The 25,856-nt window shown below is 39.1% G+C and overlaps 1 protein-coding gene across 1 annotated transcript in view; it reads left to right on the forward strand.

Annotated features, from left to right (window-relative positions):
- PCDH11X (protocadherin 11 X-linked) overlaps positions 1-25,856 on the forward strand; it is a 511,529-nt gene that overhangs the window by 342,926 nt on the left and 142,747 nt on the right. The window contains exon 5 of the mRNA XM_063313613.1: positions 24,561-24,759. Coding sequence (XP_063169683.1) covers positions 24,561-24,759 — 199 coding nt within the window. The remainder of the gene's footprint in view (positions 1-24,560; positions 24,760-25,856) is intronic.

Consider the following 25,856-nt stretch of genomic DNA (forward strand, 5'->3'; position numbering starts at 1 on the left):
ACATTTAATTATGTAGTATTTAAGAATGAGAGTGGACTGTTTTCAGAGGAACCTACCAATTCTTGGTATTCACTAGTAGGAGAATCTGGGCAACTAGCAAGCTGCATGCAGAACCCAGCACTATGAACCCGCCCCACCAAAATTCATTGGGAAAATTCCAAATTTTTCAACACTATTTCTTCTCTTTTGGAGTTTTTATCTCTGGCAGACCTTCTGCTCCCAGCCTCAACATTACCACCAAAAGGCCAAAACTGGGCTGAAAAGATATCCTTTAGCCATGGCAATGTTAATAATGGTATCTGGTATAATATGTGTTGTTTGTGCCATAGTGAAGAAATAAATTTTATTTCTTTTATTCATTCCATTCTCACTAATCCATAAGATAACACAGAACTTCAGAGTTCTGGTAATTCATCCCCAAAAGTTACCATAGAGTGTCTATACTATTGTAGTAAATAAAAAAACTAAGCACTGAGGAATCTGGGTTACTATAAACATATACCACAAGTGCAATATTAAAACCAACATTTTGTTCCATTTGGAGGGGCGGGGGTAGAGTGGATGTCCTTTTGCATTTAATGGACTCTACTTTGTTTGTTTAAAGTAGGGCTCCAGATGCTAAAATCCAATAAAAGTGATGGATAGATTAGAATCCAATGAAAGTAATGGATTATTCATTAAAACTGCATTTCTGTTCAGTTTTATAGCCCATCCAATCGCTATTATTGGTTTAAAAATGCTTATCTTCTACTATTAGGGACTCGATTAGGTTATTTTAGACTCTGGATGCAAGAGGTCCTGGCTCTTGAGATGACAATGTGTATTACAGAAAAACTGTGATCAACCAATTCTACTATTCTTTCAACTAATTTTGCTGATGTAATGTAGAGGCTCTGGGTATCTGCCCCAAAATCTGCACCCTCCAGAACTGTGCAATTTACGCAGCAAATTATCTGAGGCTGTGCAACTCAGTTTAAAAAAAAAAAAGTTAATTCCCTCCTTCAACCCATACATCCCATTCCTGCTCCCCTAACTTAAATGAAATAGTTGAACATTACCCAAGAAAAAATTTCAGGACAGTCTTGTAAACATTCAAGGTTTCCATAAGAATTTATCCAGGTTGACATGATAATGCAATGCAAAAATGTACTGGTGGGACCATTTTAGCCTTTTACCTGCAAACTGTTGTTTCTCTTACTGTCTATTCTGTGGTTTTTGTTTATTTAGGGAAAAGTGGTACAGCTCAAAGTAAGAAAACATGGTTTGCCTAGAAAAGGTCCCAGGTTTTCAGACTGTCATCTCCAAATCCAGGGGCGCAACTAGGGTCTATGTCACCCAGGGCAAACATGGATTCCGCACCCATTTTGGTGCCCCCCAGTGCTTATTTTGGCACCCTGCCAGCATGGTGCCCAGGGCACATGCCCCGATTCCCCCCCCCCCCAGTTGTGGCCCTGTCCAAATCTGAAAATCTCAAGAGCAATTTGGCAGGACTTTGATCATGCACAACCTATGAATTTTGCAGCCTAAGAGGAAAACCCCTGAGCATCAAATTCAGAAAATTGTTGTTTCCTACTGTTTCAACCTATTATCTAAATACAGGATATACTGTGGTAAATCATGAGAAGGACATTGACCAGGTATGAGTACCTTGACCATTTATCTCATTTGCCTTTCTGATCTTCAAAAAGTATCTTAAACCGAAGTTTACTAAACTTCAATTTACTAAAAAGTTTAGTAAAAAAACACATGAAAACCAAACTTTTGCTAAATAGCATTTATTAGATCTAAAGCCTTAGTCCTCTGACTTGTTGGTATTAATCAAATAGTTCTTCATTTTTCAGATAAGCATTATTTCATTATGAAAGAAAGGAAGGAGAGACATCACAGGTAAAATCCAACATGCATGGAACAGTGAGCAGTCCCTTTCCACTTCCTCTAAATCATATTGACTGATGTCACTGAAAAGGCAATCTTCACAAGTGTAGAATAGTTGTGTACAGCAGGAGACCTTTGTGAACTGGAATCCTGATTGTGCAAGATTTGGAACCATGTATGGGAAAGCTCCCTGTTGCAGTTAATCATGCTGTACTCCGAAAGAGCACCTCTTCTGTGACATCACCAACGTGACTTGGTGAGATGTACAGTAGATTCCTCACTACTTTTTTGAAATTCTACGCAGGACCATATCATTGGATTAGGGTTCTTGAGTATAGATTGCCAACTCCTCCCCCTTCCCTTATGGTAACTAGCAATAAAGTAAAATAAAAAAGAACAAATGAAAAATTCTGGTTCACTAAGCTCATACCTTGTTCTTCCCTAATGTCTACAAAGACACCCATAGCACAAATCTAGCTTGTGCTTAAATTGGTTTGAGCACATTGCTTTTATGACTTTAAGAGAATTTCCACAAAGGGTTAGTGAGGGTAATGGCAACATTGCCATGCCAAGGGAAATATTTTATGAATATATTTCCTTGTCTGCATTACAGCTCCTAACAGACACAGTAATTGAAAATATATCTAAAAGCAATTTGTTTTTACTTGTATCACTCAAGTTCTGAAAGTCTCAGCAGCCCAAATTAAGTTGTTGAGCTTACAAGGGAACAGAGGAAGCCTTTCACCCAAGTAGTTGAGAAATCAAATGTTGTTAAAATTCCAATGCACACAATAATAAAAATAAAAATGGGTAGCAGGGTATCCATTGTATGAAATTGGCCTGACCTTGTCTGGCATGCAGCATTTCCAGTCTTTGAGTTAAGCAAGATGTTACAGGATTTTGTGGCCTTAGGTGCAAATAATCACTTTGTTTTTTTTTCCATTGTTGCTCTGGTGCTTAGAACAAGACAGCTTTGGAATGGATGCCAAATAAATTAATCTGGGTGCTTCTTGTGTGTAGCTTGAAAGGAAAGAGAACAGAGCAAAATTCAAAATGTTAGATGTGACATACAATGGATCTTTTCAAGAACTGCAGAGATTTCCAGGAACATGAATATAAAACTTTTTTTTTTCTTTTTTGAAGCTACAGAATGAATGAACTTTGCTGTCATGTAATTATGGCTAAACAAGTAACCACAGTTATCCAGTTTGAAACATGTGGGTATACTTTATCACTTGTTTGTTTTTCTGACTTTGACTCAGTGTTGACTATTGGCAACATTTTCAGAAGTGGTTTGCCATTTCCTCCTTCCAAGGGCTTCCAAGGACTGAGCAAGAGGGACTGGTGCAAGCTTAGTGCCTAAGGTGGGGGTTGTTGTTGTTGTTTATTCATTTAGTCACTTCTGACTCTTCATGACTTCATGGACCAGCCCATGCCAGGGCTTCCTGTCGGTCGTCAACACCCCCAGCTCCCCCAGGGACGAGTCCGTCACCTCTAGAATATCATCCATCTACCTTGCCCTTTGTCGGCCCCTATTGCTTTTGCCCTCCACTCTCCCTAGCATCAGCATCTTCTCCAGGGTGTCCTGTCTTCTCATTATGTGGCCAAAGTATTTCAGTTTTGCCTTTAATATCATTCCCTCAAGTGAGCAGTCTGGCTTTATTTCCTGGAGGATGGACTGGTTTGATCTTCTTGCAGTCCAAGCAACTCTCAGGATTTTCCTCCAACACCACAGTTCAAAAGCATCTATCTTCTATCTTATGGTCCAGCTCTAGCAGCCATATGTTACTACAGGGAACACCATTGCTTTAACTATGCGGGCCTTTGTTGTCAGTGTGATGTCTCTGCTCTTAACTATTTTATCGAGATTGGTCATTGCTCTTCTCCCAAGGATTAAGCGTCTTCTGATTTCCTGACTGCACTCAGCATCCGCAGTAATCTTTGCACCTAGAAATACAAAGTCTTTCACTGCCTCTACATGTTCTCCCTCTATTTGCCAGTTATCAATCAAGCTGGTTGCCATAATCTTGGTTTTCTTGAGGTTTAGCTGCAAGCCAGCTTTTGTACTTTCTTCTTTCACCTTCATCATAAGGCTCCTCAGTTCCTCTTCACTTTCAGCCATCAAAGTGGTATCATCTGCATATCTGAGATTGTTAATGTTTCTTCCAGCGATTTTAACTCCAGCCTTGGATTCCTCAAGCCCAGCATGTCGCATGGTGTGTTCTGCATACTAGTTGAATAGGTAGGGTGAGACTATACAGCCCTGCTGTACTCCTTTCCCAATCTTAAACTACTGCATTGTTCCATGGTCTGTTCTTACTGTTGCTACTTGATTCTTCAGGAGGCATACAAGATGACTTGGTATCCCCATACCGCTAAGAACTTGGCACAATTTGTTATGGTCCACACAGTCAAAGGCTTTAGAATAGTCAATAAAACAGAAATAGATGTTTTTTTGAAACTCCCTGGCTTTTTCCATTATCCAGCGGATATTGGCAATTTGGTCCCTAGTTCCTCTGCCTTTTCTAAACCCAGTTTGTACATCTGGCAATTCTTGCTCCATGAATTGCTGAAGTCTACCTTGCAGGATCTTGAGCATTGCCTTACTGGCATGTGAAATGAGTGACACTGTTCAATAGTTTGAACATTCTTTAGTGTTGCCCTTTTTTGGAATGGGGATATAAATTGATTTTTTTCCAATTTGATGGCCATTCTTGTGTTTTCCAAATTTGCTGGCATTTAGCATGCATTACCTTGACAGCATCATCTCGCAATATTTTGAACAGTTCAGCTAGGATGCCGTCATCTCCTGCTGCATTGTTATTAGCAATGCTTCTTAAGGCCCATTCAACCTCACTCTTCAGGATGTCTGGCTCTAGCTCCCTGACCACACCGTCAAAGCTATCCCCGATATTGTTATCCTTCCTATACAGGTCTTCTATATATTCTTGCCACCTTTTCTTGATCTCTTCTTCTTCTATTAGGTCCTTGCCATCTTGTTTTTGATCATACCCATTTTTTCCTGGAATTTACCTCCAATGTTTCTAATTTTCTGGAAGAGGTCTCTTGTCCTTCCTATTCTATTGTCTTCTTCCACTTCCATGCATTGCTTGTTTAAAAATAATTCCTTATCTCTTCTGGCCAACCTCTGGAATTTTGCCTTTAATTGGGCATATCTCCCCCTATCACTGTTGCCTTTTGCTTTCCTTCTTTCTTAGGCTACTTCTAGTGTCTCAGCAGACAGCCATTTTGCCTTCTTGGTTTTCTCTTTCTTTGGGATGTATTTTGTTGCCGCCTCCTGAACAATGTTGCAAACTTCTGTCCATGGTTCTTCCGGGACCCTATCTACTAAGTCCAGTTCCTTAAACTGATTCTTCACCTCCACTGCATATTCCTTAGGAATATTAGTGAGCTCATATCTAGCTGATCTGTGGGTCTTCCCTAATCTCTTTAGTCTGATCCTAAATTGTGCAATAAGAAGTTCGTGATCGGAACTACAGTCAGCTCCAGGTCTTGTTTTTTACCGACTGCATAGATGTCCACCACCTTTGGCTGCAAATGATGTAGTCAATCTGATTTCGGTGTTGTCCATCTGGTGAAGTCCATGTATAAAGCCATCTCTTAGGTTGTTGGAAGACAGTGTTTGTTATGCAGTGAGTTGTCTTGGCAGAATTCTATCAGCCTGTGTCCTGCTTCATTTTGTTCTCCCAGGCCATGCTTACCTGTAATTCCAGGTGTCATTTGACTGCTCACCTTAGCATTCCAGTCTCCTGTGATGAAAATAACATCTCTTTTAGGTGTGTTGTCCAGTAGGTGCTGCAGATACTCATAGAACTGCTCTACTTCAGCTTCTTCAGCATCTGTGCTTGGGGCGTATATTTGGATCACTGTGATGTTAGATGGCTTGCCCTGAATTCAAATTGAGATCATTCTATCATTTTTTGGATTGTATCCAAGCACTGCTTTCACCACTTTACTATTAATTAGGAAGGCTACTCCATTTCTTCTGTGGTCCTCTTGTCCACAGTAGTAGATCTGGTGGTCATTTGATGTGACGTGGCCCATTCCAGTCCATTTCAGTTCACTGACGCCCAAAATATCTATCTTAAATCTTGACATCTCACCAATAACCACATCCAGTTTGCCCTGGCTCATAGATCTTACATTCCAGGTTCCAATGATGTGTTGATCCTTAGAACATCGGATTTGCTGTTCACCACCAGCACCGTCGGCCGCTAGCCGTCGTTTCGGCTTTTAGCTAGCTGCGTCGTCATGTCTGGGGCTAGTTGAACTCATCCTCTGTTCCTCCCCAGTAGCATTTTGACCATCTTCCGACCTGGGGGTCTCATCTTCCGATGGTATACCGACATATCTCTGGTTGTACTGATCCATTTAGTTTTCACGGCAAGAATACTGGGGTGGGTTGCCATTACCTTCCCCAGGGATCGCATTTAGACTGACCTCTCTGTCATGACCTTCCCGTCTTGGGTGGCCCTTCATAGTTTAGCTCATGGCATCATTGAGGTGCTCAAGCTCCAGCACCACAACAAGGTAACAATCCTTTGCTGAAGAAGGTGGGAGTAGGCCTCACAATCTCCTGATTTCTAGCCTGGTGCCTTAACCACTGTATTAACCTAGCTCTCAGTTTACCACTTGCATTTTTAAAATGTCTGTACTGCCAATTTTTGTTTTGGACTGCTGAAACAGGCTGTATTGATTTGGTAATTTTGATTTTTGATGTGAAAATGGGTAGTACAAAAAAAGTCCATCTCACTCTCTCTCTATCTCTCTCTGTCTTGTTTATGCATATATGCCCTGATCTTCCCTTGCTTCAATTTCAGCCAGTTACTTGACCCATTAAAATAGGCCTGAATGTCTTTTCTTTCTTCAGTAGTGACTCTCATTTTATATGGGCTTGTGATGTCATACTGATACAGGATGAAGATTTACTTACTTTTCAAATTCATCATCATCATCTTCTTCATCATCATCACCTGCTATTATAGCCAAAGGCCAGAAACATAAATACTACTAAAGATAATAGAGGATAACAATGAGATGGGCAGTACGTAAACTGAATTACAATTATAAGAGACCTTGCATTAATTGGTGCCTCGGTTTCACTGGCATAGACCAGTAAAGGTAAAGGTAAAGGTTTCCCTTGACGTAAAGTCCAGTCATGTCCGACTCTAGGGGGCGGTGCTCATCTCCGTTTCTAAGCCTTGGAGCCGGCGTTGTCATAGACACTTCCGGGTCATGTGGCCAGCATGACGACACGGAACGCCGTTACCTTCCCGCCGAAGCGGTACCTATTGATCTACTCACATTTGCATGTTTTCGAACTGCTAGGTTGGCAGGAGCTGGGACGAGCAACGGGAGCTCACCCCGCCGCGCGGTTTCGAACCGCCGACCTTCCGATCGGCAGCTCAGCGGTTTAACCCGCAGCGCCACCGCGTCCCGGCATAGACCAGTAGTTTGGTACAAACCAAAGAAACCAAAGAAACCTAACCCTAAAGAATTTGAAAGTTGAACAAAGTAAGCTTATGCAAAAGTTGTCTGTTCTTCTAAGGTACTGGTGAAGAAAGGGTAAGATATAAACTTTAAGAATGTCCCCATATATTAGGGTCCCCCAACTGGTCAATATTGACCCCCAAGGGTCAGTGGGACTATCCAAGGTGGTCGATAAATGGCTGGGGGTCAATAGGTGGTTGATAAATGATGGAAGGTCAGTGGGGGTCAATTAACTTTTGGGGATCTCTAGAGCTCCACACCAGTCCCTAGTCTGGAAGGTGAAGTGGCTAGTGGTGAGACAGTGTTACCCAGGGTGGGATGGCTAGCCATCAGTGAGAGCAGCCTTGAGTTGCCATTATTATTATTATTATTATTAATTATTATTTTCATTTATATAAATGTTCAGGGGTTGTGAACAATCTGAAATGCCATAAAGGGGTTGATGAGCTGAAGAGTTTGAGGACCCTTGTTATAGATGATACATAAAATAACACATATTGGGCATGTTTCAGTATCCCTGGTTCCATGTCATAAAAAAAAAAAAAAAACCCACCTGTAAACATTTCAGTGCACTTTTATTTTCCATTATTCAGCTTTCTGCATTTTTTTTCCCCTTAACATGTAACTACCCCTCCATCACTATCCCATAGTGATGGACTTTCTATCTGGTATAGAAATCTCTGCAAGACAAATGTCAAAAGGTCAAAATGGCAGGCATAACCATGCAACTGAAGCCCCAGTCCTATTTATATGCATGCCACAGACTTTTAAAAGTGGCAGGACATCAATTGTGCAGTTGTGCTCACCCCCTTGACTTTTTGGAACACCCCTACTGGACACCCAGTAGGTGATTTTTGAACTGCAGCAAATAAGGGAATGTGGATGTGAGTGGACTTAACTCTTTGCTGCTCAGTTCACGCTGTAGCAAACTCCATTAAATCTGTAACCCACTTAATTTATATAACCCCTAATGGCAGGGTCTGTTTCAGGAAAACAAGTAGCTGACTTCATGTGGGAACTCTTTCTGAGGATGGTATCTTCTTTCAGATTGGCCATAAAGGGCACTAAAGATAGTTCCACAAATTAAACTATTTCTCATGCTTCCCCTTCAGAAACACGACCCCCTTCCTCTCTCAGAACTGAATCACAGTTGCACATCACATCTTTTTTAAGTAGTTAGTTTAATTGTTCATCAGTTGGTATGAGCTTTTGTTCTTTTGCAGCTCTGAAAACTTACTCACATCTGCTGCCTGTGTGGACACCTATCTGTAGCAATTATAGTAGTGGGGAGCACCATTCATTCATTCATTCATTCATTCATTCATTCATTCATTCATTCATTCTATATGGCCACCCATCTCAAACAAGTGACTCTGGGCAGCGAACAATCATAAAATCAATTAAAAACAAATTACAAACACAATACACACACACACACACACACAATATAAATATATACATCAGCCAAGCAAATTATAATCCATAGATCTCGACGTAGTTGTGCCTCTCTGTGGCAGATTTAATTGTAATCATTAGTAACAGCTCTAATTCTCTCTCCTGCAATAGAATAAGTCTCCTTCTCCTGCTTATTGGAGGTTTACACAGACATCAATCAGGGAGTTTTTAGGGCAAACATTGGGACTGGCTACATTTGTGTGACTCGCTGTAATTCATCCTGCATCTATGAAGAGCTCTATATTGAAAACCATTTTCACAGCTGATCTGACAGTACTTTTGTCGCCTTAGTGAACGGCTCCTTTGGTGAAAGACCCATTGTGGTTTTAAATGAAATTCTCCCTACCAGAGCAGAGCCAATAAGACTGGGTGCATTGTGACACCTAATCTTTCTCTTCCAGGTTGCTACCAAGGCAGTCCAATATTCACTTAGAGATTGCGCAAATGAGTGGCAGGAATGGGGTAGGAAGGGCCCAAAACCAGAGATGAAGCATTTCAAACACCCTCCACCAGCTCAGACCTCTTGTTGAGATTATGAACTTCTATAGCCCAGGAGAAAAAACTGTGCCATTCAGGCTGAGTTAGTTTTTCTCAGTTCTTGGAGCTGTTTAGCTCTTATTTGAAGAGCTCCTTTAATAAAGTTATCTCTGTTAGTCACTGATGCTGAATTTGGCATCACACCTCTTTGGCAGCAGCCAATTTTTCTGTCTTGTTAGAGCAGATTAGATCATTATTGTTCTATGAGTTGCATACACATGCGTGTCTTAGGAAAAAGTGCTAATAGCATCTCTGGAGTCCACTCCCACCATTGGAGTATGTAGAATTATGATTCATGAAGTTGTCTTACAGGTTAATTTGAACCAAAAGCTATGCCTCTCTATTTTAACAATCTAGTTAATGTTCAGCTCTACACCAAGTTTGTCTGTCATTTTCCCAGTTTGTATGTGTAGATATTTCTCTGAATGCTGCCAGTACGTAGATACTGTCCTCAGGAAACAATAAACAGAAAGATGCTGGAGTTGCTTGTTATCCAAAGCAGACTTTCCCAACCAAGGCATCATTTGTTGGACTTCGGTTTTCATGTTTCTGACCCACAATGGCCACACTAGCTGGATAATTGTAAGGCTGAAGTCCAAAGTTTTGGAAGACAACAAGACGGTGAGGGGTACTATAGATAACTTTCTTGTCCTACGTATTCTTTTCCCATTTGCAGAGCAAGAGTGTTCTTGGCTAGAGTTGGGGGAAATGCATAAAAGTTTAAAAAATGGGGAATTGCTCATTTCCTTCCCTTTGTCTCTATAGTATGTAATGCAATTCTAAAATCTTTCAGTATCCAGAACAGGCAATGTAGGTATTCAGGATAATTCCTAAAAATCCTTCTGAATACTGTTGGAATCTGCTGGTGCTATGCCTATAATACCTGATCAACTTTTTCTCTGCCCTCTCCCCCCCCGCCCCCCGGCATCCCCTCTTTTAAAGAGTCCTGCAGAACTGAAAAGCTTGTTCCTTATATTTGGTTGTCTTCCTGTAATGTTTTGTTGTGGGACAAGCTACTCTACTAACAGTTTTTTATTAAATTTACAGGTTTCCAGAGATATAAGCATTCAAGTTTAATTTGGCACCTTGTTCATATTTCAGCAAGGAAGAAAATGTCAGGCACCAACTGGTTCCAATGATAATTTGTCATGGCAACACCTCAAAATGAAAAACATGAAAGTAGTTAACTGTCAGGGCGTACCAATGCATCTTTTAAAAAGATGTATTATTTCAACAACGATAAAGTAACAAGCATTAACCAGAGCAATCCATCCAGGATTGAGATACCTTTGCCCAGTCTCACTTTCACTCTTTGTGAGTGTCTTCTTGGTGCTCTTCTAATGTTTTTTTTTTTTTTTTCCCCTCTAATGGATTTTAGAAAAGATGAAAGAGTATTTTACATTGCTCCTATTTTTAACCATATTGTTATTAACTGCATGCAGGCATGGACTAAAGTCTTCTTGGTTGCCTAGAAGTCTTTAGTGGAAGACTGGGATTTAAATAATACAGCCAATGGGGGTAGGGAGAGAAAGAGAGCGATTTCATCATGGAAATGAAGACATGTAATCCCAATATTTACTTTCAATTGTTTGTTCTGCTCTTTTCTCCATGTGAGAAAAAGAGACTTTCACCTCTTCCAAATCACTTTGGACAGACGTCCTTCCCAAGAGATGTCGCAAAAGTCTCTTTAAGAAGCTCACCCATATGCTTTCAAGATTGATAAGCAACTTTGCAAGTTAATACACTTGGAGGTCTATGTTTGGTTGGAGTGGCAGGGAAAGATATTGATTGGGAGTAGCAGCTCCTCTTGCTGCAAATTTCTTGGTGTTTTCCATTTGTGCTGTGGTCCCTGGAGGGGTGTGTAAATGTGAATGAGACAGCTTTTTGTTGTATGGTTGTGTTTGCAGTCTTTACTGGGAAGAAATCAGGAGCATTTCTCCTGACATTGAGTGGTTAACAAGACTGGAATGCAAATGATTGCTGGCTTAGGCAGCACTTAGGCCAGATTTCAAAGGCTAAAGGAAAGCATCCAAGCATTTAATGCAAACTGCACTGTAAGTACTAACTCTGGGGAAAAAAATGGGGTGGATTCTGTGGCCACTATTAAGACAACCACAAAAATAACACTGGCAGTGAAGCTGAAATCAGCTTTTCAGTGATGACTTGGAATCTGCTTACACAATGCCTAGAACACATGGTGAGATCATTAAAATATATATTTCTGCAGGATGGCTTTTAAAAAAAAATGGAATTCAACATTTATCTTCCTGTCTTTGACTTTTCAGTCATATGATGCTGGTGGTGTGTGTGTGTGTGTGTGTTGCTGATGGTAGTGTTGATGAAAATACTATTATACACATAATGACTTATAACACATTAGAATGATGTTGATATATTAATCCACTTGCTATTTTTTCTTCTAGAAAACACTCCAAACTATAGGCACTCTGTAGCATTCCTGTCTGAAATACAATTCCCAACGCTCCTAAGACATATGTCCATTATGAAGGACATAATTATTATTTATGAATTATGAAGGTTGCCAGGATATTGTAGTTCAGTAATATTTGGAGCAAAATATGTTACCTGCTCATGTAATGGCGGTTCTTTCCTTTGCTTTTTAAAACCCCAGTCCTATATAAAATTAGAACAGCATTTTTTTTCTGGCTGTTGAGTAGATCCAGAGTGGTGATTTTCTGCAAGATAGCATTTTTAGCTCCTCATAACCAGGGTGACTGTCCAGAAGATGTTTTTCTTCACTTAATATATAATATTTATACTTGCAGTGCAGATGACAAGGAGCTGGTTTACAGATTAAAGACAATCTTTATCCATAACCCCCAAGTTTGGTTTCAACCAGTGGCATCCACAGAAAATTGCAATTATATCAATACTTTATATCACATCAATACAATTATATCAATATAGTATAAGATGTGCCCAGTGATGCCCTTTGGATTTCTGCCCCAATATAGGTTGCAAAAAGTTTTTCTTTTAATAATGTTCAAAAAGCTTTTTCATGACAATGTCATCATGCTGTACACATCATCATCATCCCCAAATCTACCTGTAGACACGCATGATTTTAAACTCCAATCCAAGGTGGAATAGCTTATGAGAGAAGTAATAGGAATTCTCAGCATTTTTGCAGAAATGCTTTTTCCCTTCTCAGCTGCTGTCTTCCTTCAGAAATATTATGTAAAAAATAACATGGAGCAACTGCAGTTGTTAAATATGCCTGTTCTGGTGAGCACTGGTAAGCATTGCTGCCCTCCAAAATCAACAGGCAGTGCTTCAAGGGACCCGATCCAGCTTTCCTTTGAACAACAGCTGTTCTTTAAATGTTGTGGTTTCTCGCTTCTTAGGAAGAGAAGCCACAACTGCTACAAATTCAAAACAATGTTCACACCCTGTATTGCATTCAATTAATTCCCTATCAACAGCAGGCACATTTAAAAGAAAAAGGCTGTGGTTGTTTGGGAAGAGATTATTAGCACCTGCTACAGCAGATAAACTTGGGAATAATCAGAGAACACAAGTTAGGCCAGGAAAAGAAACAGAATTATTAAGAGTCGTCGCTGTACAAGAAGCTGATGATCTTCCCACCGTTTGCAAGACAGCAAAGCAAAGAGAAAGATATGGGACATTGACTGGATCATCACCTTGGGCTCAAATGCCTATTAATACTACCATGGAGGATCCTGTCTAAGACTCCCCATCTGCACTGTAGTGGTGCTGGTGGCCTTTATCTCAAAATAGTGATTTCTTGATAGTGAAAGATAGTATTTCCTTGTCTGAGCTGTAATACTTCCAGATATAGATGGCTGCATGACTAAGTGTTCTCCCATATATAAAATGAATGAATCTGTACAGATAGAAAAGTATCAAGCAAGGGAAGGTGGTCTTGTCTTGTCCTTCAAGAGCCAATTTTCTGTGCTGAGAAATCATTGTGGACTTCATGGCGAAGCCCAAAGGAAGTTGGTTGGATGTGACTTCCATAGAGCTAAGCTTTTAAAGAGTGGAAGCACCTTTTCCAGTACTTCCAGGAAAGGCACAGGGAATGTGCAGCATTCCAGGAAGTGGTAGGATTGAAGACTCTTCAAGGAAGCGTGCTGCTGAAAGCTTACCTTGCTCTTGTAGGTTTGGTTTCAGTTTTGCTCTAGCCATTTTACAGTCATCAGGACTCTCAAAAGTATTAACTGTGGCCTCTGACCACCAAGAGATGGCCTGCCTATAAAGCATATGAGATGATTGCTGTATCAGTCACAGGTCACATTCCTCTGGAGAATAATTTGAGGAGAGCTGCATGTCAACAGACCCTGAGCTAAAACTGCTTTCAAAAAAAAAAAAAATCAATCCTTCCTTCCTTTCTCTCCTTCCTCTCCACATAAAGCAAGCTTTTAAAACTGGGCTTGTAAAGAGGTTTTAAAAAAAAAAAAAAAAAAAACTTAGGTTACAATGCATAGGTTGCCCATCTTTGACCTAGTTAATTATTATTTAGTCTGACAAGGTCATACTGAGCTCAGAGTTCTCAGATGAGAATAGCAGGACCTGATTGGAAGGACATGGGAAACAACATTTGGGCCAATCAGTTCTTGGAATTGCAGGGCCAAATATTAAGTAACATTTAAGTGAGACCCAAAAGTAGAGGGACTGGACCTGCTGAAGATTACTCCAAAGTTTTTCCCAGTGCTGCTATTTCAAATCTCTTTAACTGAAAATATCAAAAGTACACTGTGGACTTCTGAATTAAAGCTCTTTTCACCTCAACATGCATGAATGCTTTGCTGATCCCATATTAGAATGGTCATCAAAGCTATTACACTATTCATGTATTCCAATTGGTGTTGAGTGTATGTGTTTCTATTACATATAAACTTCTGTTTCTAACAGATAAACTTTTACTGCACATACAGCTTTCTGGAGCAAAGGCAAAAAGTGACAGAGGGTCAGTGATAAAATCTTATCGTTTACTGAGTAATGTTTAGGCATAGCAGGCTTATGGAGGTGCAATTGAAAAGAAGGGAAATGTACATCTAGAAAGTGCAGAAGAAACATTTAGAACAGAATAATCAACCTGGTCAGTGAATGAAGAAAATATGGTTCTGGATGTATAGATATTCTGTCTCCACTTGGCCATAATTCAGTTATACAGCAGGGACAATATCTATTTATTTCTTTGTTCGACTACACAGATAGAAGGAAGGAAACATTTTGCCATCTCTGTTCTACTCCTGTTAAGTTCAAAAAAGGGTTAAAGTTGGATAACCAAAGGCCAGTCCCTTTAGGACTGTCCATGCTAATTGCTTGAAACATTGTTTCCAGTGGCTCTGGAAAGTTCTGTGCCTTTTGTTAGATAGGTTTGTAGATAAAGATAATGTAGCTGTCATATTAATCTCTCTGCACTTTTATCTCTTGCCTCTTGTTCCCTCTCTTCTTCTTTTTGCCTGTCTTTTGTCCTGTTCTGTCAGTTAACTTTTGATGTTTGCTAATGTTTAAATAAACATCATACTATAGCTTTGCTAGCCGAAACTTATTTATTTATTAATAATTAAACATCATACTATAGTTTTGCTAGCTGGACAGAGTGGTATATGTGCTTGCTCAAATCTGGATATGCAGATTAACTGGGAATATGATGGGTGCAAACTAAACTGAAAATTACCCACACTAATTTTCCAGCAAAAGATAGTTGTGTCTAACTACTGTCCAGTTTTTATTGCCTGATGCATTCCCCCAAGCCAATAAGACTGAGAAGCTTCTCATATTTTGTTTTATTACATTTTCAAAGAATTAAGGCTCCGATCATTCATATACACACTCATAAAAGTAAGTCCCATGAAACCCTGAATGCCTTATTTATAAGCAGATATTCATAGAAATCAGACTGTAAATGCAAAGCCAGTTACAACATGGGTATGAATCGCAGAAGCCACTGCTGGGATCAAAGCCGCCATGAGATCTTACCTTGTTCCATCAATTTGTATGTCCTCCTCCATTTAAAGCTTCAGTTCCAAACCCTGGTTTTAAAGTCTTCCCTTGAACAGAAAGAAGCATTGCCTGTCTTTTGATTGTCATATATTTTTCACTCAATGGCATTGAACAGTATATTCAGCTGATAAATTTGCTAATGGTGCATAGTCAGGAAGGATATTTATTCAGTATTGATGAATGATACTTTAAAGAATGCAAAGGAAACAAGCACAGCCAGGCTTAAAACTACAACGCATAACACAGGGATGACACAAGGAGAACAATACAAATATTTAACTGAAATGGGGCCATAGGTGCAATGGCCCCAAGCAAGGACATAACTAAGTTCCAGTTCAAGGAAAAAAGCTGGGACATACGAGAGTGACCAAACAGCAGTCTTTCCACTTCAGTGATGATGATGATGATGATGATGGTGATGATGATGATGATGATGATGATGATATCCACATTATGGAGGAAAGAAGAAGAAAATGAACACATGATTGCTGTTTTTCTTGGGAACAAATTGAATGTTGTAATACCAATTTCTCCCTATATACGCCATGTTTGTTATCCTACTGATGATAAATAGTTAGAGGACATTGCATACAAGCACTGATACCCAGTATTTCTGCTAAGTCTTCTTGGAAGAAGCAGGTGGAGAGAAATCCACCAGGGATCATTGCCTTCATGCCAACTCACATCCCTGGCTTTGCAGTTCAGACTGCAGTTGTAATTATAATTAATGCCAGCTCCATGGCTCACCATGCTAATTGATGGCATCTGTGAAGCTGTCTAATGGCTTCAGTTCCAGACTGGAGGTCAATAGGTAAACAGAGAACAGTTTGTTATGATAGATCTCACACTGGTTTCTGCTCCAAGATTGAAAGGAAACAAAGCAGGAGAGTTCTTGCCCTTCTCTCCACATATTGAAAGGCAAATACAATAGAGAATCTTTGGAGATCAAAGAGAAGTAAATAATAAGTTGATTTCAAAACTATCATAACTGTTCCAAACCTTCAGGTTTTTTCTCCCCCAACTTCATTTAATAGGCAGTGACATTTGTGTATGTTCTGGTGCACATTTCTCTGAATGTATGAATTTCTGTTTACAGTTTTACAAAGTGTAGAGCTCATGAAATTTCCTCCGATGGCTTCTATTTTTATGCATTATTTTAATCAATGTGTGCATGAAAATTTGGCCAAATTTCAAGTGGGAGCAGAACAATAATTATAGCTTTATATTTGTTTATGCATTAATTCAACACGAAAAATTAAATAAGATTGCTTTCAAATAGCAAACTAAAGACATTTTTCACCATCAAAATATATTTTTGTTGTTAGGTAAGTTAAATTGGGCCTCCTTTGTCATGGATATGTACTCCTTCCTTCTTCCTACCTACCTGATTATGAATCAAAACAGATGCTTCCTTTTCTTTTTCTTTTTTTAACTTTCCTTGGGAATTAGTATGGGATGCTTATGATAAGTTCTTGCAACACATCACAGACTGGGTAAATAAGTCACATACTAATATTATGCCATCAAATGTTTTAGAATTTTTAGGGAGATTTCTGCCTGTTGACAGAATGTGCTGATCTTCAGCTTTATGGATAGACTTTATTACATGGAGATCTAATTGGCAGAATTTAGGGATAGGAAGATTTTTAGCAATTTTAATAGCCCTAATGAAAGTCTTTTAAGAAGACACCTTTAAAATTTCTTGGACACAATGTCCTTTTATATATTCATTGATTATGTGCCATCAGGTTGACTCTTAGTGACCAGTGAGAAAAATGTCCTCATGATAATCTGACCCTAACCTGGTCCTTCATGTCTTCCAAAGATGCACCCATTACCAATGTAACTGAGCCCCTCCACCTTGCTGCTGGTCATCCCCTTTCTCTCTTTCCTTCCACCTTTCTCCAGAAAGCTAGGTCTTCACATAATGTGACCAAAGTAGGATGATTTGAGCCTGGTCATTTGTGCCTCAAGTGAGAACTCTAGGTTGATTTGTTCGATGATCCATTGGTTTGTTTTCTTGGCAGCCCATGGTATTCTCTAGAGTTTTCTCTGATACCTAAGTGTTTAAAATGAAATTCAAAGACAGGATAACTTTCTAGGTAACTTATTAATGCAATAGTGTACAAAATAAAAAATAATGATAATGAGTCAATGGGTTGCTGCCTGAAGTGGGAGCTAAAAGAATATCCTTCATGCTACTTTAAATCGAAGAATGACTAGTGACTTCAATCAATTAAATAGTGAGCTGAATGATAGGCCAGCCCTAACGTTAGGCAGAGTGAGGCAGCTGTTTCAGGTGACATATCCTGCAAGACTTTAATATATCCCCCAGTCAGTTTTATTGCCTTCAGTGGAGAATACTACATCATAGCAATAAGGAAGAAAAGATCAGTGTAAGTTCAGTCTGTTTGCATACAATGGGAGATGTGCTCTTTTGTTCCTTTCCTTAACCAGCAAAGTCATTCAGGCCTTGCTAATGGCCTTTTTTATCATTAAGCATATATTCTGAAGGATGCTAATGAAGGCTTGGGAAGTGAAGCACCCACCAACCATCCATTAAGTGACTGAACAATTAGGATTGGTTAGAAGTGGGGTTATGAATAGAGGCCTAAACACAGGGTGCTTCAAGCTACTTGGGAACCCTCCTTAGTCAGGATTCATGTTCAGTTGGAGTTGTCCTATATACTTATGTCGCCTATCTTTCTAAAGTCAATGTTGCATTTATATCAATCTTTGTTAGTGACAGGAACTTTCTGCCTTGCCTCTAGTTGAAATGGTGAATTGCTAAAGGATGGAGAAGAGGCTACACTTTGGAAAATGACATTTATAGCATGGCCCAGGCTGTGAGATTTGAATAAAGCATCACCAAAAGGCAAAACTAAGAACTGTGATTTATTAAAGACAGGGAGCAGAAAATAGGACTGGCCATGATAAATAAGGGCAGCCTGACTTCTTGCACATTCAGCTGTTCTGAAAGTTTTAGGACATCTGTCTTCACATTCAGAGTTGGAAACAAAAATTGCTTCTTCAGTCATACATGTCTACCTACCTTCAATTTGCTTTGCTCAGGACAATTTTAGGGGCTATCACCGTCCATATGGATCTGCCTTCATAAAGATCTGAATTTCCATGTCCATGGAAATTAGGCTGATAAAAACTGAAAAAAGGGGCTTTATTGTGATGGGACCCAAATTATGGAACTGTTATCCTAATGCTCGTAAAGCTTTATGTAAATAATTAAAATATGTTTGTCTGGGGGGTTTTGTTTTGTTTTTAATAGACTGTATGCTGGCTTGGAATTTTGGTAGGTGCCACCCCAAAAATCTGGAGAAAGCAAAAGGCATGGGAAGGCTGAAACAGAATAACCCAAACCATCCTTAAACTGTCCCCAGCCCAAAAAACACAGTATAAAAATGGCTGAAAAATGAAGATATGAACTAAAATAGTTTGAACCACATTTCAGCTGACATTGTTAACACCTGGGAAGTGGAATAGATACATTTATTTAATGTTAGAACTGCAATCTATAAACCAGGCACCGGTTAGTTATGTAGCAATGTAACATATTGCAGGGGCATTAATTATTTAATTCTGCTATTAAGCCTCATTTCAATACCTAATTAGCATACAATAACTGCCTTTCAAAAGTTAAATTAGATATCAGTGACATTTTGAATATTGCAAGATTGTCCTCCTCTTTTTTATATTTCCTGTTTTGTTTTAGTTATTTGGCTCTTTTGCGCTGTTGGTAAGGGTAAATGATGATAGTTTAATTCAGAGATGTTGTTTTGAGGGGAAAAAAATGATTAACACATCAAACTTGTTATGTTTTATGGCTTGAAAGAGAATTAGAATGATTGGGAGGTAATCACTTGGGTTTGTCTAATAAATAATTTAAGGTCACCTTTGATCAGTTTCCCGAAGAAAGACAGACATCACAACAATCTTCTTACTGTGTAAATTATTTCCAGAGTTCTGCTTTTTAAGAAAACTGCTATAACATATTGGAGGACCTTGAGTGATAATTTAGGCTAGAGCATGTTGAGAATTTTGCAAACGTAGACTCAAAGATGCAACAGTGACTGTTGCTGAAAATTCACCAATGGTTTTCTTTTCCCCTTTCCAGAAATGTGAATATTATGGAAAATCTAAGCTCCTGATTCCACTGGAGAGTTCACTGCCACCAAAGAATGGTTCAATATGTCAAGTTTGTTTTGGCTCAGTTCATCATGTCTCTAGCCTTCAGTTTGTGGTGTCAAAGTTCTGCATTAATTTGTCAAAGTATGCACAAAACTGGCCAGGTGCTTTTGCATGCATTCATGGCCTGGTATTGACATTTATGCAACCCTTTCCCTAATATACTTTCCATTTATATATGTTTAAATTTATTGTGTTGCTAAATACATCTTTTCTATAGGGCACACTTGTGAGTGCATGGGTAGTTGTGAACTGCATGGAAAAGTGAAAAAAAAAGTGTGGATGTTATCCTATGGCTGCATGGTGATTTCCTTCCTTATATGTTCAGGAAGGGCAAGTTTGCATTAAATTGTGATTCCCCCCTGCCCTTTAGATCTTCTTAGTGATTAACAGGAGTTGTGACAAAATTTAGGTTCAAGAAAGATGAAGCCCCCAAGGAGGATAGACAGTCTGTGGTTGCTCTTCACTTCTAAAGTCTCACAAGTTCTTCTTGTTCTTTTCCCTCGTTTCCCTGAGTATTTTCTGTGGGAAAACGAGATTTAGCAGCAAGAAGAAAGAACGTGTTGGAAGTGATGTGACTGCTTGCGGCTTGATTTTCAGATGTGCTAAGTACCAGAACACTGAGAAAAGTAAAAGAAAGGGGGCATTTCTTGATATTCAGTGCCTCTGACAGCCCATCCCCAGGTGAATAGGGCATCTTTAGATCTTGCTGGCCTTTTTCAAATAATAATGATAAAAAGAAGATGCAAATAGAAGTTATATGGCATTATTTTTGTTATTACTGATGATTTCTCCTCCTCCTCCTCCTCTTCCTTTCTCTCTGTTAAAGGAATGGTTCACCCAGGATAAAAGCCACTGAGCATCAGTGCATCCTGTGTCAAGCATCTCTTGGAGTTAATTAAGCATGTTGAAGAATAGTCAATGTCAACGTGGCTTTGCTTTAAAGAGTTTTTCCTTTTAAAACTCAAGATGGGGAAAATGGTATAACTTCTCTCCTCTTTTGAGGGAATTCAGAATTTTATTAACCTTTCTTTAAGGGTGGGATAACCTTTTCTGAATCTTAGATTGGCACAGAGAAGGATGTGAGTCCCTTTCTTTTTTAGGGAAGATAAACTTTCCAAGTTATTTTGAAAACAGCAAAGTGATGTTCATCAATAACACTGCTCAAGTACATTTAATAATATAAAAAATCCCTATGGGTGGTATGTGTCTTCCTCAGCCTCGGGTCCTGTACCAGAGGACTGGGATTTTGAGGGTTCTGCGCAGTATCTTAGCTGTTCCTAGCACTGCATTCTTCTGGACAGAGAGCTCTGATGTTGCTCCTGGAATCTGTTGGAGCCACTCTCCCAGCTTGGGAGTCACAGTCCCAAGTGCTCCCACCACCACTGAGACCACTTTGGCCTTCACTTTCCACATACCCTCTGGTTTCTCCTTCAGGCCCTGGTACTTCTCCAGCTTCTCATACTCCTGCTACCTGATGTTGCTGTCACTTGGCTACATCTACCACCATTGCTGTCTTCTGGGTCTTGTATACCACCACAATGTCTGGTTGATTGGCCAGTACCTGGCTGTCTGTCTGGATCTGGAAGTCCCACAGGATCTTAGCCCTGTCATTATCCATGACCTTGTGTGGAATATCCCATCTGGACTTGGGAGGGTCTAGCCCATAAACTGTGTAGATGTTCCTGTACACTTGGTTGTGCCATTCAGTGTATGCTGTTCCTGACTGTCTCTGAGGCCTCTCTGCACAGTGTGCCCTTCGGGTCCTGTCTAGTGTGGTAGACCCCTGCTTCTATGGATCTGGTGCTTAATGCCTGTTCTTGTGCTGCTATGATCAGTGCCTCAGATATATATATATTTATTTATTTATTTATTTATTTATTTATTTAGACGCGCACACACACACACACACATTCAAGTTTGTGTGACTCAGATTTCTGTTTTTATCCACTCAACACATACAAGCTGAAAGCTTCTTTTCACTTCTCATGTCCATTCAGCAGTGAGGAATGAGGTTCATTTTTTACAGTTTTCTGGCCAGCAATTGGAAAGGAGGCTTCAAGCTTACAGTGAACTGAGGCCATAGGACATTTAAGGCTCTTAGATTAGTGACTGGAAAGATAGGACAATATTTTGATACCTAGGTTTTCTAATTTTCTTGGAACAGGCATGTCCAATTAATGAGATTAATTAGAATTCTATGAGAAATCTCATGAGGAGGGACATCACTTTCCTTAGCTAGGTTATGAATGGACCATCCTCATGCAAAGGTTGTTGAATGACAGTCAAAGAAGGCATTGAAGAACTATTTCCCCTTTTCATCATTTGCCCATTGATTGCTAATGTGATGTAGTGGTGAAGGTGTTGGTCTAAGAAGGTGAGACCCAGGTTCTCATCCACCGTCATCCACAGAGGTTTCCTGGGTGGCTTGATAAAAGGAAGAAAATGGGAACCCTCAGAAAGGATTGGGAATATCCATTCAAATTTAGTTCTGATGTCAATGAGAAATTGCTTGGTAAAGGTGTTAAGCAAGCAACACACATTCTCAATGTTATAATTAAGGTAGGACTATATTGTTATATTAAAGTTGAAGTTTTACCATCAAAAATATAGTTTGAAATCCTAGGGATCTGAAAAATTAGTGTTTGTATATTGATTAACAATTTTGGACAATATTTACTCAGTGATGCTTTCTCAAGCCTCATTTCTATAATAATTATTTAATCCCCAAATAAAGTCCTAAATTATTCAGAAATATAGCCAGTGCATTGTGATGAAAGAACTTACACTAAAGAAACAATGTCCCGCATCTGTGAGCCTGATTTGCATAGGAAATATTTCAGATGTGCTTATATACTCTTAATTGAAAGTGAAGCTCCTTAAATCAAGTATAATTACTATAAGGGCATCAGTAAGAACAAAACCTTTATTTTCTCTTTTATATTACAATGAAGAAATTGGAACAAAATGAAATGAATCAAAGAACATTTCACACTTTAAAGAAAATATACCTTATTGTCTCCTTATTTAAATAATAATTTGGAACACTTCAGCATTTAATCTATTATTCAAACTAATTTATTTAAAAAGTTTAAAAGGTATTTTTTGATAATTGCACAACAGGGTATTTTTAAATATTTCTGGGAAGAAAATTTGAAGTATGAACAAAAGTATAAAATAACTTCTAGTTTGAGAAAACAGGCTTTAAATATTGTCATTCTTAAATTTTTACTTCTGAACTCCTCAACTGCTAAAATCTTAAATATTGTCTTTATATTATATGTATTAAAATAGTTAGCTGTCATTTTGTCTCTGCTGTCTTTTGAGCACAAAACCCTTCAATCAATTCAGTTTTTAAAAGGATGTTTATATTATCTGCATTATTTAACATGTGAAATATAAAATAATACCTAGAGACTTTTCAGAAGAAGTGTCTTGGATAGTGGCTATATCAAAATAGTGGCTATATCAAAAATAAGACTGGATTGATCTATCTTGTACACAACATCATTAAAAAAAATCCTTCTTTTGATGCACAGACAACTGACACATACTGTATACCATACGCACACACTGTTCTTCAGCTGTTTTATAGAACTGTTTCCTAGAATGATTAAAGCTAATATGTATAAGAGAACAGAGCTTCACATGTTGGCTTTTTCCCATATCTTCTCCACACAAATCCTTTAGGATCCACAACCTCTCATGGAACAGAAAGGAGTAAAGAAAGGCTTTATGTTTATATGTTATATATAGAATTTTGGCAGCATATTTTGGGTGTTGTCATGATGAGAGTATCAGTCCCAAAATTCCTTCTTAGGCATTTTGTCCCTATAGAAACCAAACTGGTGACGACAGTTTCCACGTTCATCATCTCCAAAGGATGTTCTTTAGCAGCCACTGGCTTACCTTTATTGTTGCTTGTTGGTTTGGTCAGACTTTTCCTAGATAGATAGGTAGATTTCCAAATTGTGGAGTCCTTGGTGCTCTCTGAGCTTGGGTGGTTGTTTGCAAACATTTCATTACTCAACTAAGTAACATCATCAGTGAGAATGTGGTGTTTGTTGCCTGTTTATATGCAGTAGCTTTATACAGATTTCCTAATTGCAGTAATATTTGTCAGATCTCCCTAGAGGGCTGGAAAGACGAGCAAAGCAATAATTCTCTCTGAGCTCAGGTTAATAAGACTGATTAGGGAAAAAAATAATAATAATCAAGGAATAATACAAGAATCCCAGCAAGTAACTTTGCTTTCAATGTGGAACCTATACATAGGCAATTCAATACTGTTAAATTCTGGCTTTCTTCCTCCCATGTTTTTGGTGAAATGGGGAAGATTTCAGTCTCTTCTGAGAAGGCAAATTATCTGCCTGGGTTGCTGTTTTCACAATCAGTGTGGGAATCTTCTCTTGTGCCACCATTTGTTTGTTTGCTTGTTTTTTAATAAATTCATATGGAACCTATGAGAGCCAGTTTGGTGTTGTGGTGAAGGCACCAGGCTAGAAAGTGGGAGACCGTGAGTTCTAGTCCTGCCTTGGGCACAGGGCCAGCTGGGTGACCTTGGGCCAGTCCCTCTCTCTCAGCCCTAAGAAGCAGGCAATGGCAAACCACTTCTGAAAAACCTTACCAAGAAAACTGCAGGGACTTGTCCAGGCAGTCTCTGACAGTCAGACATGATTGAACGGATTAAAAAAAAATGGAATCTTTAAAGAGCCCAAAGCATCCAAATAAAATAAATATGATGCGTTGGAGTGGTACTTTGCTTTACCAGTTTCCTGTGTAATTAATGAAGAAAAAAAATATCAACTTGGTCAGGGAGTCTGGTGGATGCTAGGGAAAGTGTTTGTAAACACACTGGTGGCCTCTGCCCTCATATTAGACACACCAGAAACTAACCGTAAGTAGTTAAAATAATACATTCCCGGTGTTGGGAGGACTTGCCAATTCCTTGGGAACACTGTTGGAACTCTGTGATTTTCTTCCTTCTGCAGTCCCAGCGCCGAGTTACATTTCATCTCCCCGATGGGTCTCAAGAAAGCTGCAGTGACAGTGGGCTGGGAGACCATGAGCCCAGCAGTACCACCAGTATGTCACAACCTTTGCCACTTGGTTTCCCGCAAGAGGATTACTATGAGCAGACCTCACCCAACAGTCGGACCGAGGGAGATGGCAATTCAGATCCGGAGTCCAGTAAGTTTATTGTATCTGGTCATATTTCCTTTGAAACCACTCCAGGGGAAGCCTGGCACGAGAGGGATTTAATCCAAGAGAAATGATCTTTAACTGGAAGCAACCAAACAAGTTAAGGTAAGCAGCTCATAATTCTGCCCAAAGGTGACTTGCTTTCTCTACCTGCAACTTTTAAAATTATTATTTTATCTTGGTTTGCTCGGTGTTATTATGAGACTCAGATGATGGATCCCAACTGTAACTTTTGCTCTGAGATGGGGGAAGTATAAAGCTTGGCAACCTGTAAATTTTAAAGCATACAGTACTAATTTTGGGAGGAAAAAAATCAGAGAACAAAATCACTAGGAATCAGGAGCACTACTGCTATAGGATCAAGAAAAGGGTAACATTTGAGCAAAGCCTGGCCTTGAGTGGTTCTGTTTTAATTTCAGTTACATTGTTGGGCAGAATACAAAGACAGACTTTCCATTTTGACTGGGCAATTGAAGAACCTAAAAATTTCAGCAAAGTTGACAAAGGTATGATACCCCAACTGAGTGATGATGATGATGATGATGATGATGGTGATGATGATGATGATGATGATTTGAGTGTAGCTGATGCTTCTAAACTGCATTTTTAAATATTTATTAATAGATAAAATAAAATTTTATATGATTTGTTTTGAAATTCTTATTGATCCAGGCAACCAATACTTCAGTTCTTACATTTAGAAAATCCTGAATTATCATGTTACTGTTTGATTTTGAAGCTACAAAACTTGGCATGGGAAGCTGTTGTTCATCAACTCCTTTGCAGCTGCTCTGAGATAAAGCAAAAGCCCAGAGTCCCCCAATGGGAGGAGATGGGCAGGGACAAATTTAATAAATAAACAAATAAATAAATAAATGTTTTTTTTTTAGCATCCATTGAAAAGCCAAGATGAATTATTGTTACTATTTTAGGCATACTGTATTTATTTATACTATTTTTAATTATGTGAGGGGGGCATCCCACTTGAAGCAAGTGCTGTATTGGTCTGTCAAAGACTCTGTTTGAGCTCTTGAAAATGATTTATTATTCTAAGTCACTCAGAGTCACTGGTCTGAGATGGGCAG

Source organism: Candoia aspera, chromosome 12 (genome assembly GCF_035149785.1).
Source record: "Candoia aspera isolate rCanAsp1 chromosome 12, rCanAsp1.hap2, whole genome shotgun sequence".
Classification (NCBI taxonomy): domain Eukaryota; kingdom Metazoa; phylum Chordata; class Lepidosauria; order Squamata; family Boidae; genus Candoia; species Candoia aspera.